Genomic DNA, 16,360 nt, shown 5'->3' with positions numbered 1-16,360 from the left:
TACTCATTTAAAAATATGTAATTATTTTTTATGGGTTTTTTTTATAAAAATAATAAATAAATAAGGGCTATGCGAGAATTCACCTAATGATACAGTATTTAAACAATAAACTCATATCTATAATTATAAATTCGTCATAATTATTATATCTAATATAATTTAAACTTAAGATTTTTTAAATATTTTTACACCTTTTTTTTTATAGAATCAATACCAAACTATTTGGTGTATATCTTGATTTTATTTATTTGATTTTTAACTGGTAATTATTTTTAGATTCGTACTTGATTTTTTAATATGTTTTTGGTGGTTTAAAAAAAAAAGAAAAAGAAAAACTTGCGGTGGGTGGGTGATTGGGTGGCGCCAATAAATGCTTAGGACCAACTTGAAGCAACTTGTTGTCCATGTGGAGCGGTGCAACAACTCCACTATTTATCATGCGTACGTGATATGTATGGCTTTCTATTATTGACTTTTTTTTTTCCTTCATATTTTTAAATTTAATTTATTTTTTATTTTTCATAAAACACTCTTAAAAAGAAATGGAATTATACTTATAAAAACTATTGGATTTTAATTTTCTTTTGTACATTAATGAGTTGTGGGGGACACAAATAAAACAAATCCTAAAATGAATGCGTACGTTATGTATTTATATGGATACGTGGCATTTAATTCCAAGCCCATTGAATTGGTCTAATTACTTGTGAATAGACTACAAAAAATAATTCATTGGTGGAGATAAATTATAAGGACCTGTTTGGATGGGCCAGAATTATAGTATAAACAGTATAATATACCATAATTTAATATTTTCTAAGAATTATGCCATATTGGCTGTTTGAGTACTTATTTTAGAATATAAAATTATGTCGTCTCTCTCTTTTGATTTAGCAATCAGCTATCAGTCCACCGGTGGCTCGTCCAGCCTCCGGCCGGCGGTCCAACCGACCTCCGACGACCGGTCATCGGTCCACCAACGGTCCGATCACCGATCACCGGTCCATCGGCCTCCGGTGACACGCCGGCGATACACTAGTGGTCTGCCCGGCTAGCCTCCGGTGACACACCAGTGATCCACCAGTGCTCCAGCTGACCTCTGACGACCGACCACAGGTCCACTGGTGGTCTAGTTGCCGATTGGTCGATCTCCATAATTTTTTTTATTTTGGTAACCAAACACTCATTCTGTAGGAATAAAATATACTATAATTTTTGTAATAATCACTTGCACTTCCTACATAATAAAATTATGCCATATTTTTTTATTTTGCAGCCAAACAGGCCTTAAATCATTAAAGAGTAGAACACGAAGGAAGAAAAATAGAGCAACAGGAGAAAAGTCTGTCACCAGAGATGGACTGGTCTACGAATTAAAGAAAGAGAGAAAAAAACAGCAGCGAGGGAGGAAATATTAGAGAACGGAGGACCCAACAAGGTCCTACCTAAGAGTAATTCCTTTAATTTACAAATAAAATAAAATCAAGTACACAAATTTAACACTAAAAAATTCTTTAAAATCATGTAAAATACATGGGAATAGCAATATCTCATACACAGAATAAGAAACAATATGCAGAGCTGATAAGCACAGTGATGCACCAGAACAAATTTTATTTTATTTTTTTAACTACTTAGTAATTTGGATCAAATACATTAACTCACAACCCATGTATGTTTACAAAAACAAAAATTTAAGTGAAAATAAATCAATTGGATGAGTCTGATTCGAAGCCCCTGTTCAGAAGAAGTTCAATTGCCTGCAGAAAACCGGAATTCGGCTTTCATGTTCTTGCAGTAATAGATTTCAGTTTTAAATTCTTCAGAGGTCATTCTGCATTACTTGAATAACTGCACTTTAGAGTTGAGTTCAGTCCTAAAAATGCAAAGAAAGATGAATAATTAATAGAATAGTAAATAAGTAACAGATAGCCTTTACCTTTGCGATAATGTGTCGGCAAAATTGGCTTCTTTTGGTATATGAAACACAAGCATTTAGCAGATATATTCACATAAATGCAGGAACATGCAGTTGTCGCAGCAAAAGTGTTAGTAAATGTAGTATCAGGGATGAGAAGCTTCGGATGAATCTTTGCTAGATTTGGTTATTAGATCGTAATTGATCGAAGCTAATTGAGACAAGTTCTGAGCAGAAACATGATAAAAGATTTTCAGTTAACTGATTCAACAAGCATCACAAATCACAGAAAAAAAAATATAATCATTGGTTGTGCTGACTGCTACCTTAAATGAGAAGTTACTGAATGAATAGGTTGGGTAAAGGTTGGGGCCTTCAAAGCCTGCCAATTGGCTGCATTCATCTCCCTGATTGAATAATTAGAAAGAAAAAAAAAATTATTATATTGAGAAACAGCTGAATTTCTTATGAAGAAAATGGAGATTGGAAAAGAATCATACATCCTCATCCTGATCAGTACTGGGAGGGCTACTACAACAGCTTGTATCAGTTGTACAATCATCATCATTAGGTGGAGCATGAATAAGATCATCCGTTGCATTCCACGTATGGCGACATGCAAAATAACTTGTGTCATCATTGCCATCTGGTGAGGGAATAAATGTAGCCTGTGAAAAACAAATGTGAAGCATTTGATTGTGAATGATTGAGTTATCGGAACATGGTTGAGCGAAAATTGGAACAAAAGCGCAGACACCAACCTTCTTCCTGCTAAGCATATCCCAGTTTACATTTGCAAAGAAAGGATGTCTTTTCACCTGTCCTAATAGTTACATTTTTGTCAGATTACATATGTTATAATCCTGAATCTTCTGCTTATCAAACGAGATTTACCTCTCCAGCACCGGTTGCACCGAGTCTTTGCACAGGGTTCTCCATCAGTAATCTGAATCCAGGAACTGACTAATCAGCCACCAGGAAAATGTGGAATAATATCGAACTTTAAGTTCAAAAGAGTATGCCACCATCCAAGCAATTCTGAAGTATGTGGACATTAGAAATTGTTTGCTTGAGTGGGATGTTACCGAGGGTGTCTTCCTTACTATATCAGATAAATTGGATAAGAAGAAATTTTAGTCCTAGAACTAAAAACTGCTAGTGTACCAAAATGATGATATCATCTCTGATGCCAACTAAGATTAAAAGTTAATTACAATAGTAACTCACAGACACATCTGTGCTTACACACAGATACATGCATGCATACCTTAAAATATATATTTGTATACAAAAAGATATAATGGGGTCATCTGTTTCGATAGAAGGTAAAATTAATGGAGACAAAATAAAATACTAGAACAAACTAACATGGAGATCTGGCCTTTTCAATTCTTACTTGTCAATCACGTCGTGTGCTTCATAGCTCATCTCTTCAGGGACTTTGGGCCATGGAATGTCACGGTTCATTATGTTGTCAAAAATTTTCTGCAGTAAAATAGGATAGATTAATCTTATAGTTTCAGGTTTTACAAATATTATTATAATTAAATCCTCAACTAGTGACAGAGAATTCCGCATTGTCATGGAGTAAAACGTTTCTGTTTAATTATAATAGTATACTTTGCACAGAAAAAATAAATTGTTATTATTATTATCATAATCTAAATGCATTTTATTCATAGTTTTGGTATCTAAAGATGGATGATGAGACAATTCAGTGGGGCGGTAAATTAGATAAAGCATTCATAGTGTAATAGAGCTATCAGAAATCTATCTGACCAAAACAAAATCATATAACCAATCTGAACTGCTTTTATACATTGACATGATTGAAGAACATTTGACTGATACTATGGCACTATGGTAACTCAAAGTTCCAAAACATTGTGCCCATAATCATCTACTGGTATATTCTTGTTAATACAGGGATCCACCACTATAACTTCTCCATAACTCAAGTTAGAGGGAAGGATTGACTTAGGATATATAAAGCTAGGGAGATTGGCTCTCACAGGCGATGTGGGACTATGAACTAGGTTAACCACTGCGTCCCAACACCCCCCTTGGGCCCACAGCAGATGTGAGACCCAAGATCCTAGTCACGGCCGATCAGAACAGTAACTCTGATACCATGTTAGTACATGGACCCACCACCTTAACTTTTCCATAACTCGAGTTAGAGGGAAGGATTGGCTTAGGATATATAAGGCTAGGGAGATTGGCTCTCACGAGCGATGTGGGACTATGGACCAGATTAACCACTGCGTCCCAACAATTCCATCCTTCACCTCCGCTTCCATAGCCTATGATGTTTACCAATTGACTATCTACATATCTTGTCATATGAAATGTAATTTGTTTTTGTTAAAGCAAGTGTTGTACAGCTGGATCCCATATCAAACAAGTCTTGTATAGCTGGATCCCATTATCAGTTTTGAAATAAAATCAAGGTGTCTCACATGTACAAAGTGAGAGACTTTTTCAAGACTAAATAACATGGTATCAGAGACACTCCCACCATAGCCCTAGCTGTCCTGCTACAACCATCGCCGCTGCTTGCCGTTGCCGTCATCGGCCTCCGCAGCCATTGCTGCTGCTGTCAACAAGCACCTAGTCTACTTCACTGGCAAAGAGTTCGTGCTCTTCTTGGACTGTCACAGTAAGAGAGCAAGGAGTTGAATGCTAGTGTTCTTCTCATCTTCTTCTCTTGCTTGTTCTTGTTTGTTGTGATGGAGAACCAAACAAGATCTGTTAGTGGACAAACCACGATCAATCTTACCGCAGAGGATTTGAGGATCTTTTTTAGGGAGATAGTCCATGTGTCTGAAGCTCAGCGAGGCGGACGTGGGGCTTCCACCTCAAAGATTGTAGTGAAGCCGGAGATTGAGCAACACATCAAATTAGAGTTGATGCCGAATGAAGTCAAACTTGAGGGCACTAAAAACTATTTGAGCTGGTCACACCGGGTTGTCCTTATTCTAAAGACGAAGGGCTTGGAGGGATATATTACTGGGGAACGCAAGGAGCCAACTGACAAGACAACAATCGATTGGAGGTTGTGGAGCTCTACTAATTCATTAGTGATTGCATGGCTAATGAACTCAATGTCACCATCAATTGTGTCTATGATTGAGGCTATTGAACATGCTAGTGATGTGGAAGGCAGTGAAGAACATGTATTCTGGGGTTGGAAATGTCATGCTAATGACACAGATAGAAGAAGAACTTATGAAGACAAGGCAAGAACAACGCACTGTTCTAGAATATGCCGCTGAGCTCAAGCGGTTATGGTCCGATCTTGACTATTATGATCCATTAACAGTGCCTGATGCAACGAGTGCAGCAATAAGCAGGAAGTGGATTGATCGTCAGAGAGTAGTCCAATTTCTTTAAGGTTTGAATCCTAGCCTTGAGAATCGAAGAGCAGCTGTATTTGCGTAATCCACCTTGCCTTCCTTGGAGGAGGCAATATCTGCTATGGCACAAGAGGAGACAAGATTGCAATTGATGGGTGATAGTTATGTTTCAAATACCCGATCAGCCTTAGTTGTCTCTAATGTGAGACCTGCAAGTAGTGAAACTCGATTTGAAGAATGCTATAATTGCGGAGATTATGGACATATCAGCAGATTTTGTACACAACCGAGAACTAGAGGAAGAGGTAGAGGTGGTGGTAGAGGAGGTCGTGGATGGAATATTGGTGGACGTGGTAGGGATACTGGTGGGCACAAGGCACATCTTTCTGTTCTTGGAGGTGGTGAGGTGATCCAGTCTGTTGAGATGACTACCAAAGAAATGGAACAATGGAAAGCATTCAAGACAAATACTGATGGCATTGAAAACAAAATTGCCACCACTGACGGAGCTACATCCACATCTTTCGGTAACTTTGCCAACTATGCCCACTCGGGCACAGGTACTCAGGCGCAAGCACTTGCATCACTTGCATCACTTGCATCTCCATGTAAAAGTACATCTTCGAAATGGATTGTAGATTCAGGTGCATCTAGGCATGTAGCAGGCTCATATAGTGAGTTCTCTGCATATAGTCCATTTGCATACCATGAAACCATCAAGACTGCTGATGGCACATCACAACCCATCATAGGAAATGGATCTGTGAAATGCACGTCATCCATCATTTTATCTGATGTTCTACATGTTCCTTCTTTTCCTATTAATTTACTTTCAGTTAGTGCTATTGTCCACCAACTTAAATGCATTGTTTCATTAGATGAGTTTAAGGTTTGGTTTCAGGAGAAAGGGACGGGGAGGAAACTTGGAACTGGCACTTGGCATGATGGGTTGTGGTATCTGGACAGAGAAAATGTTGATACTGCTTTAGTGTCTGCTCTTACTACTGTTGCTGGAGGCAATGTGGAGTTTGAGTTGTTGTTACATCACTGTCGTCTTGGTCATCCTTCTTTTGGCAAATTGAGTCATGTTTTTCCAGTGCTTTACATGAAAGCAAACAAAAAAAATGCTTGTGTGTGATGCTTGTGAGTTTGGCAAGCACACAAGAAGTACTTATGTCAGTTCTAGTAATAGAAGTTCAAAACCTTTTGATGTTATTCACTCAGATGTGTGGGACCTTGTCCTATGACTTCAATAAGTGGTTATAAATGGTTTTATTACCTTTATTGATTGTTACTCCCGTATGACATGGTTATATTTGATGAAGAACAAGAGTGATGCTCTTGCTTGCTTCAAAGATTTCCATAAATCTGTTATGACTCAATATGGTGCACAAGTGAAGATACTTCGTACTGATAATGGGAAAGAGTATATAAACACAGAATTTGGTGTGTATTTGTCAAATCATGGAATACTTCATCAAACTACATGCCTTGATAGTGCATGTCAAAACGGAGTTGCAGAAAGGAATAACCGGCATTTGCTAGAGGTGGTAAGATCGTTGATGTTCTCCATGAATGTTCCAAAGTATCTTTGGAGTGAAGCTGTCCTCACAGCAACATATTTGATAAATCGAATGCCATCTCAAGTGTTAGATTGGAAAAGCCCTTATGAAATACTGAATGGTGAGAATAAGTATATTGTTCCCCCAAAGGTGTTCGGTTGTGTTTGCTTCGTAAGGGATCATAGACTGACAGTTGGAAAACTTGATCCACGAGCTGTTAAATGTGTGTTTGTGGGGTATTCATCAACACAAAAAGGCTACATGTGTTGGAGTCCAGTTGAACGTAGAATGTTTGTTAGTATGGATGTTACTTTTCGAGAGTCGGAGCCATACTATGGAGAAAGATCGGATGTTGTTTCTTTGTTTGATGAAACATCCTCTCCCAGCATAAGTAGAGTTGATCAAGAGATGGAGATAGTGCAAATGGAGTCGGGTGTGGCACCACAATCGGTACCACACCTACAATCGGGGATACCTCAAGTAATTGTTGGATCAATTCCTATCATCACGGAGATTACGGAGAATGCTAAGAAAGCTCCTGTTCAGGGGGAGAAAGGTGATTTAACTCCAGTACAAACAAAAGAACAAGGTCAAGGAGAATTGAAGGTCTACAAAAGAAGGACAACATGTATGCAAGCCGAGCAGAACTGTTAATCTCATCAGCAGCAACAACAGATACAACTGGTAAAAACAACTGAACAATCCATCATGCCATGTCTAACTCCAAATCCTCAACCTATCTCTACTCCTGAAGGGTCTTCTCCTAACACATATGGTATGGACTATCTTTCTTCTACTCCTATTCCTTCATCTAATGATCTTTCTTTGCCTATTGCACAATGGAGGCAACCCCTCAATAATGCAGGGAAGCCACCAATTAGATATGGATATGAAAATAATCATGACATAGCTAACTTTCTTTCATATTCCAACATTCCACCTGCATATAAAGCATTTGTTACATCTTTAGACATAATGCCCATACCGAAAGATTGGAAAGTAGCTCAGTAGAATCCCAAGTGGAAAGCAGCGATGCTTGAGGAACTTAATGCACTTGAAAAGAACAAGACTTGGGAGCTCGTACCTTTTCCTGTAGGCAAACGGGTAGTTGGCTGTAAATGGGTTTTTACTGTGAAGCAAACGCCTGAAGGAAAAATTGAACGTTACAAGGCGCGCTTGGTGGCCAAGGGATACAACCAGACATATGGCATCGATTATGATGAGACTTTTGCACCGGTAGCTAAGATGAGTACAGTGAGAACCTTAGTGTCACTTGCAGCTAATTTTGGGTGGTCGTTGCATCAGTTAGATGTGAAAAATGCATTTCTTCATGGAGATTTGCAAGAGGAAGTTTATATGGAGATACCTCCTGGTTTTTGCACGAAGCGAACAGTAGGCAAGTTGTGTCGGCTAAAGAAGTCCCTTTATGGACTTAAGCAATCTCCTCGAGCCTGGTTCGATAGATTCAGGAAAGCTGTTAGTGGTTTGGGATACCAACAAAGCAATGCAGACCGTACAGTATTTTATAGGCATTTTGAAGGCCGCATTACTCTATTAGCAGTATATGTTGATGATATTGTGATTACATGTGACGATGAAAGAGAGATTGCCCACTTAAAAGGAAAACTTGCAAGAGAATTCGAAGTGAAAGATCTTGGGCTCTTGAGGTATTTCTTAGGAATTGATTGCCCGATTACAAAAAGGTATTGTCCTCTCTCAAAGGAAGTATGTTTTAGATCTGCTCACTGAGACAAACATGTTAGGATGTCGCCCAGCAGCTACTCCTATGGAGCAGAATCACAAAATCTGTGGAGATGCTGGAGAGCCAGTTGATAGAGAAAGATATCAAAGATTAGTTGGCCGACTAATCTACTTATGCCATACTCGCCCAGACATCACTTATGCTGTGAGTGTAGTAAGCCGTTATATGCATGATCCACGGATAGGGCATATGGAAGCAGTTTATCGGATATTGAGATACCTAAAAGGCAACCCAGGGAAAGGCTTGTGGTTTAGGAGTAATGGGCACCTAAATATTGAGGCCTACTGCGATGCAGATTGGGCTAGCTGTGCAGATGATAGACGGTCCACCTCGGGATATTGTGTGTTTGTAGGAGGAAACTTGGTGTCTTGGCGAAGCAAGAAACAATCAGTGGTGGCACGCTCGACAGCAGAGGCAGAATATCGAGCAATGGCACTTGCGCTATGTGAGATGATCTGGTTACGTGCTCTTCTTGTGGAACTTCAGGTGTATCGACATACTCCTCTTAAGCTTTTTTGTGATAACCAATCGGCATTAAATATTGCTAATAATCCAGTGCAACATGACCGAACGAAGCATGTGGAGATTGATAGGTTTTTCATCAAAGAAAAACTAGATAGTCGAATATTAAAGATTGATCATGTGAAAACGACGGAACAATTAGCTGATTGTCTTACCAAAGGTCTTAGTTCTATAGTTCTTACAAATCATTGTAACAAGATGGGCATGATCGATATTTTTCGCCCATCTTGAGGGGGAGTGTTAAAACAAGTGTTGTACAGCTGGATCCCATATCAAACAAGTCTTGTATAGCTGGATCCCATTATCAGTTTTGAAATAAAATCAAGGTGTCTCACATGTACAAAGTGAGAGACTTTTTCAAGACTAAACAACAGTTTTAAACAAAATGATACATCAGGCATGAATAACTTGCATTTATTGGCATACCTGTGGATGTTCTGCATTGAATGGTGGGATACCCACAAGCAGCTCATAAAGAATGATACCTACAGACCACCAATCTGCAGTTGGACCTGAAAATTGGGGATGATTAATAAGTTATTTTAAATTATAATATGAGAAAAAGTAGTGATACACACAAGGTAACAAGAATTGAAGTAAGATATACCATGCTGCATTCCTAATAGAATCTCTGGTGCCAAATAATCAGGAGTGCCAATAGCTGATTGTTTTTGCCTTTGGTCTCGTTTTTCTGCTCGTATACTAGCTGGCATTGGTTCATGATCACCTGCAAGAATTGAACTGCTAACATCTGGACCAGATAAATCATCTGTGCTATTGATAAGCCCAACTTTAGATAGGCCAAAATCTGTCAACTGTGCCAAAAGAATACAAGAGATCTGTGAGCACAGATTATAATGACAAAATTAAAAATTAGCCAGAAAAAATGATTTACAAAATGCAAAATTCTAGAATTTTTCTGCATCTTACGGTGTGCATCAGGAAAATTTATGCCGATCTAATATTATATCAGAGACAAATGTAAATACTAAGATTCCAAGTTATCAGATGACATCAAGAGAAGAAGACAGAGGAATCACAAGTATAGTTTTTCAGTTATTCAAATTGATTCCAATGGAATTTATGACCCATTAAGTATATACCTGTTACAAAAATGTCTAATCCTGATGTTTTGAGTGCATTATTATTAAAACTGTAATTATTTATTTATTTTTCTTTCTTCAAGATCAACATTCTTTAGCAAACCGCCAAAGAAGGGAAGCATCCTGGTTAAAATTGAAAAGAATCTTGGGCATGTCACAAATTTCCCTTAAAAGTCCTGATGCTCTTTCAAAGGTGTTAAGAAACCTCAATTTTGACAGCTGATCCAACTTCTGGCAATGCCTACTTTTGGTACTAACTTCCTGGTGTTTTAGAGGTAACCACACACACAGGAAAATACAAAGGTAGAGTTGCAAAATATTGTGGCTTGTAAAAATGATAATTCAATAGTACGGAAAAATAACCAGGAGAAACCTTGATATGACCGTCACAAGAAATCAACAAATTATCTGGCTTCAGATCTCGATGAATCACATTCACTGAATGCAAATACTCCAAAGCAAGTACCTAGCGAAAAGAGAAAACTGCACCTGCTTAAGCATGGAAGTTGGATGTGCAAAAACACAAAAACATAAAAATAGTATACTTTAACCATTTATACAGCGATCAATCCTGAAAAAGAAATAGGCCAATCTCTTAAAAATATAAGAAACAAATAAGGATCTTGAATATCATTTACTAAGAACATGGGCTTACTAGTTCAGCTATATAAGTCCTTGCCATTTCTTCATCCAGACAACCTAAATTTCTCAACAAAGAATAGAGGTCTCCTCCATTCAGGTACTCCATAACCAGATAAAGGTTCTCTTTGCATGTAAATGAATAAAAAAACCGAACCTGTAATGCAAAACTTTAAGTTATATATAGTTAGAAACAGTCCCTTAACAAAGCTTTAAGATGATTCTCACCACAAAAGGATTGCGAACTGATATTAGAATGTTCCGTTCAGCCAGTGTACTTTCCACTGCATTCTTTCGGATCATATCAGCTTTTTTAAGCACCTAAATCATTTTTCATAGACTATGAGTACCTTCGGAAAATGAAATATGACAGAACATATGCACAATTGATGACTTACAATAATTGATACAAATTTCATGATTTTTGAGTTGTTAGACATCAATCAAGATGGAAAATTCCATGAATAACTCAAAAACAAAATAATGAGTTGAGTTTTCAAATTACCAGGAATAAATTCATAATAACAGAATTATATAGCAAATAATTCAATCTTTCAAGAATTTGATAGTTATTGATAAAGTTTGAATAATCTTATATGGATATTGCGAACACAAGAAGTAATGTCAAACTCTTAGATTGAATGCCTTTAGAGGATATTAATCACAACTCATGAAGGGGCACCATTGATCAAGAAAATACCAACCTCATGTAAGATGTTCAAACCCAAGAGACAATATATAGAAAATAATTCCGAGAACCATGCATTCACAAGCTTAATTGTTTACATCATATACACAGAGGAAAATAAATGCATAATGGGCATGAGAAAATAACATACTCCCTCCGGTCCTATTTTTGTCCTTTTTACATGAACAATTAGAAAATCTATGAAGAATTAAATAGTTTCCCCAACCTTACCTTTTATTTTTAATATACTACTATATTTTTCAATACTATTTTGGAAAACTAAAACACTACGTTGAGAGAGAATAAAAGATACAATTAAATTATAATGAGAAATTAATCTTGCTGGGTTTTAAATGGGGGAAATTTTGAAAAGTTGATACAATTTTTTATAAATTTAGAACATTAACTAATTTTAACCAATTTTCTTAATGGGTGTGATAGGTTAAAATGGACAAGTAAAAAAGACCGGAGGGAGTAATATCTATATAAGGAACAACTGTGAATGCTTAAGAAAATTTAAAAATATGAAAATTCTTTGCTATTTATTTTAGTAAAACCACAAAAAACATGTAATTACCTTTATGGCAAAAAAGTCACCTGTTATTCTTTTCTTTGCAAGAAAAACTCGTCCAAAAGCTCCTCGACTGATTGGCTTAATTATTTCAAAATCTTCGATAGAAGTTCGGTCTTTAAGTTTTCTACCACTAGTTTTTGAACTACAAGATGAATCAGTTTCCAAAGAACCATCATCATCATGCATTAAATAAGGTGAATCATTATATCCATCGTCTATTTGCCCACACAGATGAACAAATTTTTCCCTGCCAAGTTAAAAAAGGTGAAACTTAGACTAGATGTTAAAGAAGTTGCAGTAGAACTTCACTTGCAAAGATGACAGGCCAAATTATTTTTTAATAAGTATCAGAAACATTAGAGATCAAAAGAATGAAAAGGAGATGCAAACATAGAATTCAAAGCAATAAGAGAACTGAACTTACTGCAGTAGCACTTCGATCCGTCTTCCAAATGTTTCAACAACAAGGGCATCGACCTTCCTATTATCGATAACATTATTTAGGTCTTCAAGGTAGGAACTCAAGTACTCTAATGAGCTGTAGTCTATGGAAGTCACACTAATGATGTTACGCACAATATTCAGTAAACTCTGAATCTGCAATCAAATTAGAGGATGGTTACAGGAAGCAAAATGATTTAGAATGAAAAATGATGCTGAATTAGTAGTTGAAATGTTGAGTAGCAGAAATATGTTATAATGGTGAATTCTTCAGCCATGGCAACATACAACTGAAACCTAAAAGTTATAACAAAGTGAATTTTTTTCCAGTATTACAAAACTTTTGCTAATTCAAGATTCCAAAACCCAAAGACGATGATAGAAACCAAGACCAGAAAGAGGAAATTAATTGAATGAAACATGCATATTCGATGGCATAAGAAGAACAAAGAAACCAACTAAATTATTAAATATATGTCTGTGAACAAAACATTACAGCCGTTTTGTATTAAATATTAAGCCAAGAGTATTTGAATATAATAAATTTCTTCCCATTATTTCATTTTAAGAATAAACAGTTGGTTCAATATGCCCTGAATATACAAATACCTGTCGCAGTCATGGAATATGCTGGAAAAGGTAATAGTTGTATTCACTGACAACTTCTGCTATGCATAAGTTGAAGAACAACATGAAAATAAAATTATTGATACTACTTGGTGAAGAGAAAACCTGTTGAGCATTTTCATGCTCAGACAATGCACACGCTCCACTGAGTAGAAAGTTAATCTGGCTGCTGTCTGGTGTTGGCAATGGAGAATTAGGCGTGGCACTTCCAGATGATAGAACCATCAGTCCTTGATCTAGAGTTGTTGAATTTGTATTCAGCCACATCGAAGGAATATCATTGATATCCCTTGTAGTAGCAGACCCAATAGCTTCTGCAATGTATTCCACTGCATTGGTGGAAGGTGGGCAAGATAGAATATTTTGATCTGCTGTTAAATCAGACTCTTCGGTAGTAGTAGAGGTACTGGCTCGCCCATCTTCGAGGCAGGTTGCTGCATTATCTGAACATTTGGAAAGCCAACATTCCAAGATTTTTTCAAGAATATCTGCAACTCTCTCCAGACGCTGATCTACACTCAACCCTTTCATGTCACACCTATCTGCGAAGGTGCAAACTCCAAAGTGACTTTCTGCATTTACAGTTGGTATCTCAAAATCACAAATTCTGCAAATCATCTTCATTTTCCCATCACTTGTTTCATGTTCAGCACCAGGAGCTTCTTGGCCTTCTAAAGATGGATCTATCGGCTTGTCTAGAATTTTAGAAGAGACATCAAGGATGCCAGTATTATCATTCAAACCCACTATAACTTGATCTGCACGAAGAAATGACTCTAGAACCTCTCTTGACGGAGCACCATCATATTTATTCTCTTTCTTCTGATTCTTCTCAGCAGCAGATGGGAGTTTCTTCCAGGAAGATATTCTAGATCTCCTTGAAGGTGAACCAGAGGCACTAATTTCATGCTCATGAATCCTTCGCCTCATAAGCCTCTCTTTGAAATCACCAGAACTCAACAAGCTCTTCAGCATTCTGCCAGAATTTGTTGGATAAACCCCCAAGTCACTGAATTGATGAAAACCAAGAAAATGATCTCCATCATAGACCCCTTCCTTTTGAAAATTCAACAAACGAGTGCATCGAGTGAGGATGAAAAGAATGCGAGTATGAACTTGCTTCAATGGCCCTGTCGGCAATTCTTGGCGACGATCATCCAAATTCTGAACGATATCCTCACACTTCTCCCAGAAATCATCCGGGGACATCTCTGCACATTGTTGGGATGTGACTAAGAGATCCTCTATCGGGACTCTCCACTCTGGGTGTTCTTTCATTGATTTTTCAAGAAAGCCTACAAGATCACCGGCATATATAGCTAGTTCTGAATCCACATCTTTCTTTAAGCGATTAAACTTCATTCGAATAGCTTTCAAAAATTCCTATAAGAACCATAATTACTCAATCCAATGACTAATTAAGTTCTGATATCAATCAACTGAAATAAAGACTAAAAGAAAAAAAAGATTTAAGAGTGACTACTTCAGTGCTACCCAGACCACTGAGCTTTGAGATAGGACGGTGCCGGGGGCCATTTCCGTTCAACTCATGGGAGAAGCTCTTAATGTCAGTAGCTCTCCTCCGGCGACCACTCGTCGCACGTATAATCGCCCGGAAACGTGGGGATTGAATATCCTTTGTGGAATCAAAAGTCACACGGCGACCATTCTAGCAAGATTCAAATCGAAACCCTAACTTTCATGCCAATGCAAATGAAATGAATCCAACAAAATCGAAAAACATGAAAATAATTGGCAAACAAACATAAAAACTAAATCAAATAGCCACATTAACTCGAATTTCAGCAGATTAAAATAAAAAAATCATATACATTTTCCATACCTCCATTGTTAGATGATAATTAGGTTTTGGATGGAAACCGGACAAAGGGATTTGATTTCCTGCGAAAATGATCAAATTAATGAAAGAAAACTGTTGATATGATGATCAATTGATGGAGAAAACCAAGAATAAACCCAAAATCAAAACAAAAAAATGAATTGAAATTAGAAATCAAGAGAATACCTAGAAATCAATTGGGGTTTGGGCATTACCTTATTTTTATCATTCTTTCAGGTAACGACCAACTGCCAGCAAAAGACTCGCGCGGGTTTTGGGTGCGGTATGATGTACCGGCGTGTAGAATTATTATCCTGTACCAGCGGTATTTCCATGTGTTTGATGGAAATCCAACGGCTCATGATTGCTGAACCTCTAAATTATGCATCTTCTTTCTTTTATTTGATCATTTTCCATTATTTACTTTCTTCCTCTTTCTATTTTTCCCTCAATTTAATAAAAGTTAAAAATAAAGTAAGCAATGGAGAAAATTTTCTTTTGTTTATTTAAATAAAAGTTATCTATTTAGTTGTTTACCTATTTTTTTGGTGTTAAAAATTATAACAATTTATAAATAATATGTATTTTTAGAAAAAATATATTTCTCTATATGACTATTGCATGCTGGGTAAACAAAATCAGGTATCCATTCAAAACTGGATCGAGTATCCAGTTTTTTCAGATAGACAAAAACTAGATCCATATCTAATCTAATTTAAATTGGATACTAAAAACCGAGCACCTAGTTTTAATTGGATATCTGATCCAAATTCAAGCTTTATTTGTTTTTTAATTTTTATAAATAATAACATTATATATTAGAAGGTTAAAATCTTGTATTATTCTCTGTATAAAAAAATTATAAAAAAATAAAAAAGTTTTATCGATCCTAAGCGGTACAAAAATAAATCAAACATCTACTCAAGCATCAATGGTCTCATTAATAATGAATGCTAGAGAGAAGACGTGAGAAAATGATGATTAGATTATGGATTTTAACTTTAAAATTTAAATTTATTAATATACACTGAAAAAAGATTGGATTCAAGTATCCATATTATTTCTCGATCCAAATTTAATCGGTTTGCATCTTAAACATTCAAATATGGCAGCCGATTCATTTTTCAAATCGAATACCCACAAAATTTGGGTCAAAATATCAGACACAGAATAGGTCATTAAATCCGTATTTGTTTGCTCACTCCTAATTGTACGTGTAACCCTAACACAAATATTTGAGAGCAAAACTTTTATAATTTATTAAGTTGGAGTAAAAAAAGTTTTTTTCCTTATAAGATGTTAAATGATATTTAAATTTTTACAATTAA

The 16,360-nt window shown here is 36.6% G+C and overlaps 1 protein-coding gene across 1 annotated transcript; it reads right to left on the bottom strand.

Moving 5' to 3' along the window:
* Window positions 1-1,597: 1,597 nt before the first annotated feature.
* On the bottom strand, window positions 1,598-15,090 carry LOC120260753 (probable serine/threonine protein kinase IRE). The gene is made up of 17 exons (XM_039268310.1): window positions 15,036-15,090; window positions 14,676-14,861; window positions 13,298-14,575; window positions 12,549-12,721; window positions 12,128-12,371; window positions 11,091-11,183; window positions 10,879-11,019; window positions 10,597-10,689; window positions 9,728-9,935; window positions 9,547-9,632; window positions 3,315-3,403; window positions 2,813-2,864; window positions 2,680-2,736; window positions 2,419-2,586; window positions 2,245-2,325; window positions 1,940-2,145; window positions 1,598-1,876 (listed from the first exon to the last, which is right to left on the bottom strand). The coding sequence occupies exons 1-16, from the start codon at window positions 15,039-15,041 to the stop codon at window positions 2,065-2,067; spliced, it is 3,036 nt and encodes a 1,011-aa protein (XP_039124244.1). The 5' UTR covers window positions 15,042-15,090; the 3' UTR covers window positions 1,598-1,876; window positions 1,940-2,064.
* Window positions 15,091-16,360: the final 1,270 nt, after the last annotated feature.

The sequence above is a fragment of the Dioscorea cayenensis genome, chromosome 5 (assembly GCF_009730915.1).
Source record: "Dioscorea cayenensis subsp. rotundata cultivar TDr96_F1 chromosome 5, TDr96_F1_v2_PseudoChromosome.rev07_lg8_w22 25.fasta, whole genome shotgun sequence".
NCBI lineage: Eukaryota > Viridiplantae > Streptophyta > Magnoliopsida > Dioscoreales > Dioscoreaceae > Dioscorea > Dioscorea cayenensis.
Note: the sequence above shows the minus strand (reverse complement) of the source record. Positions and strands in the feature narration are given on the sequence as shown.

Bases quoted from the DNA above. Each gene is read 5' to 3' on its own strand.
- LOC120260753 (XM_039268310.1), bottom strand. The intron at 2,587-2,679 runs GTTGGTGTCTGC...TGTTTTTCACAG, and splicing joins ATATGCTTAGCAGGAAGAAG to GCTACATTTATTCCCTCACC. The intron at 2,326-2,418 runs GTATGATTCTTT...TTATTCAATCAG, and splicing joins GTACTGATCAGGATGAGGAT to GGAGATGAATGCAGCCAATT.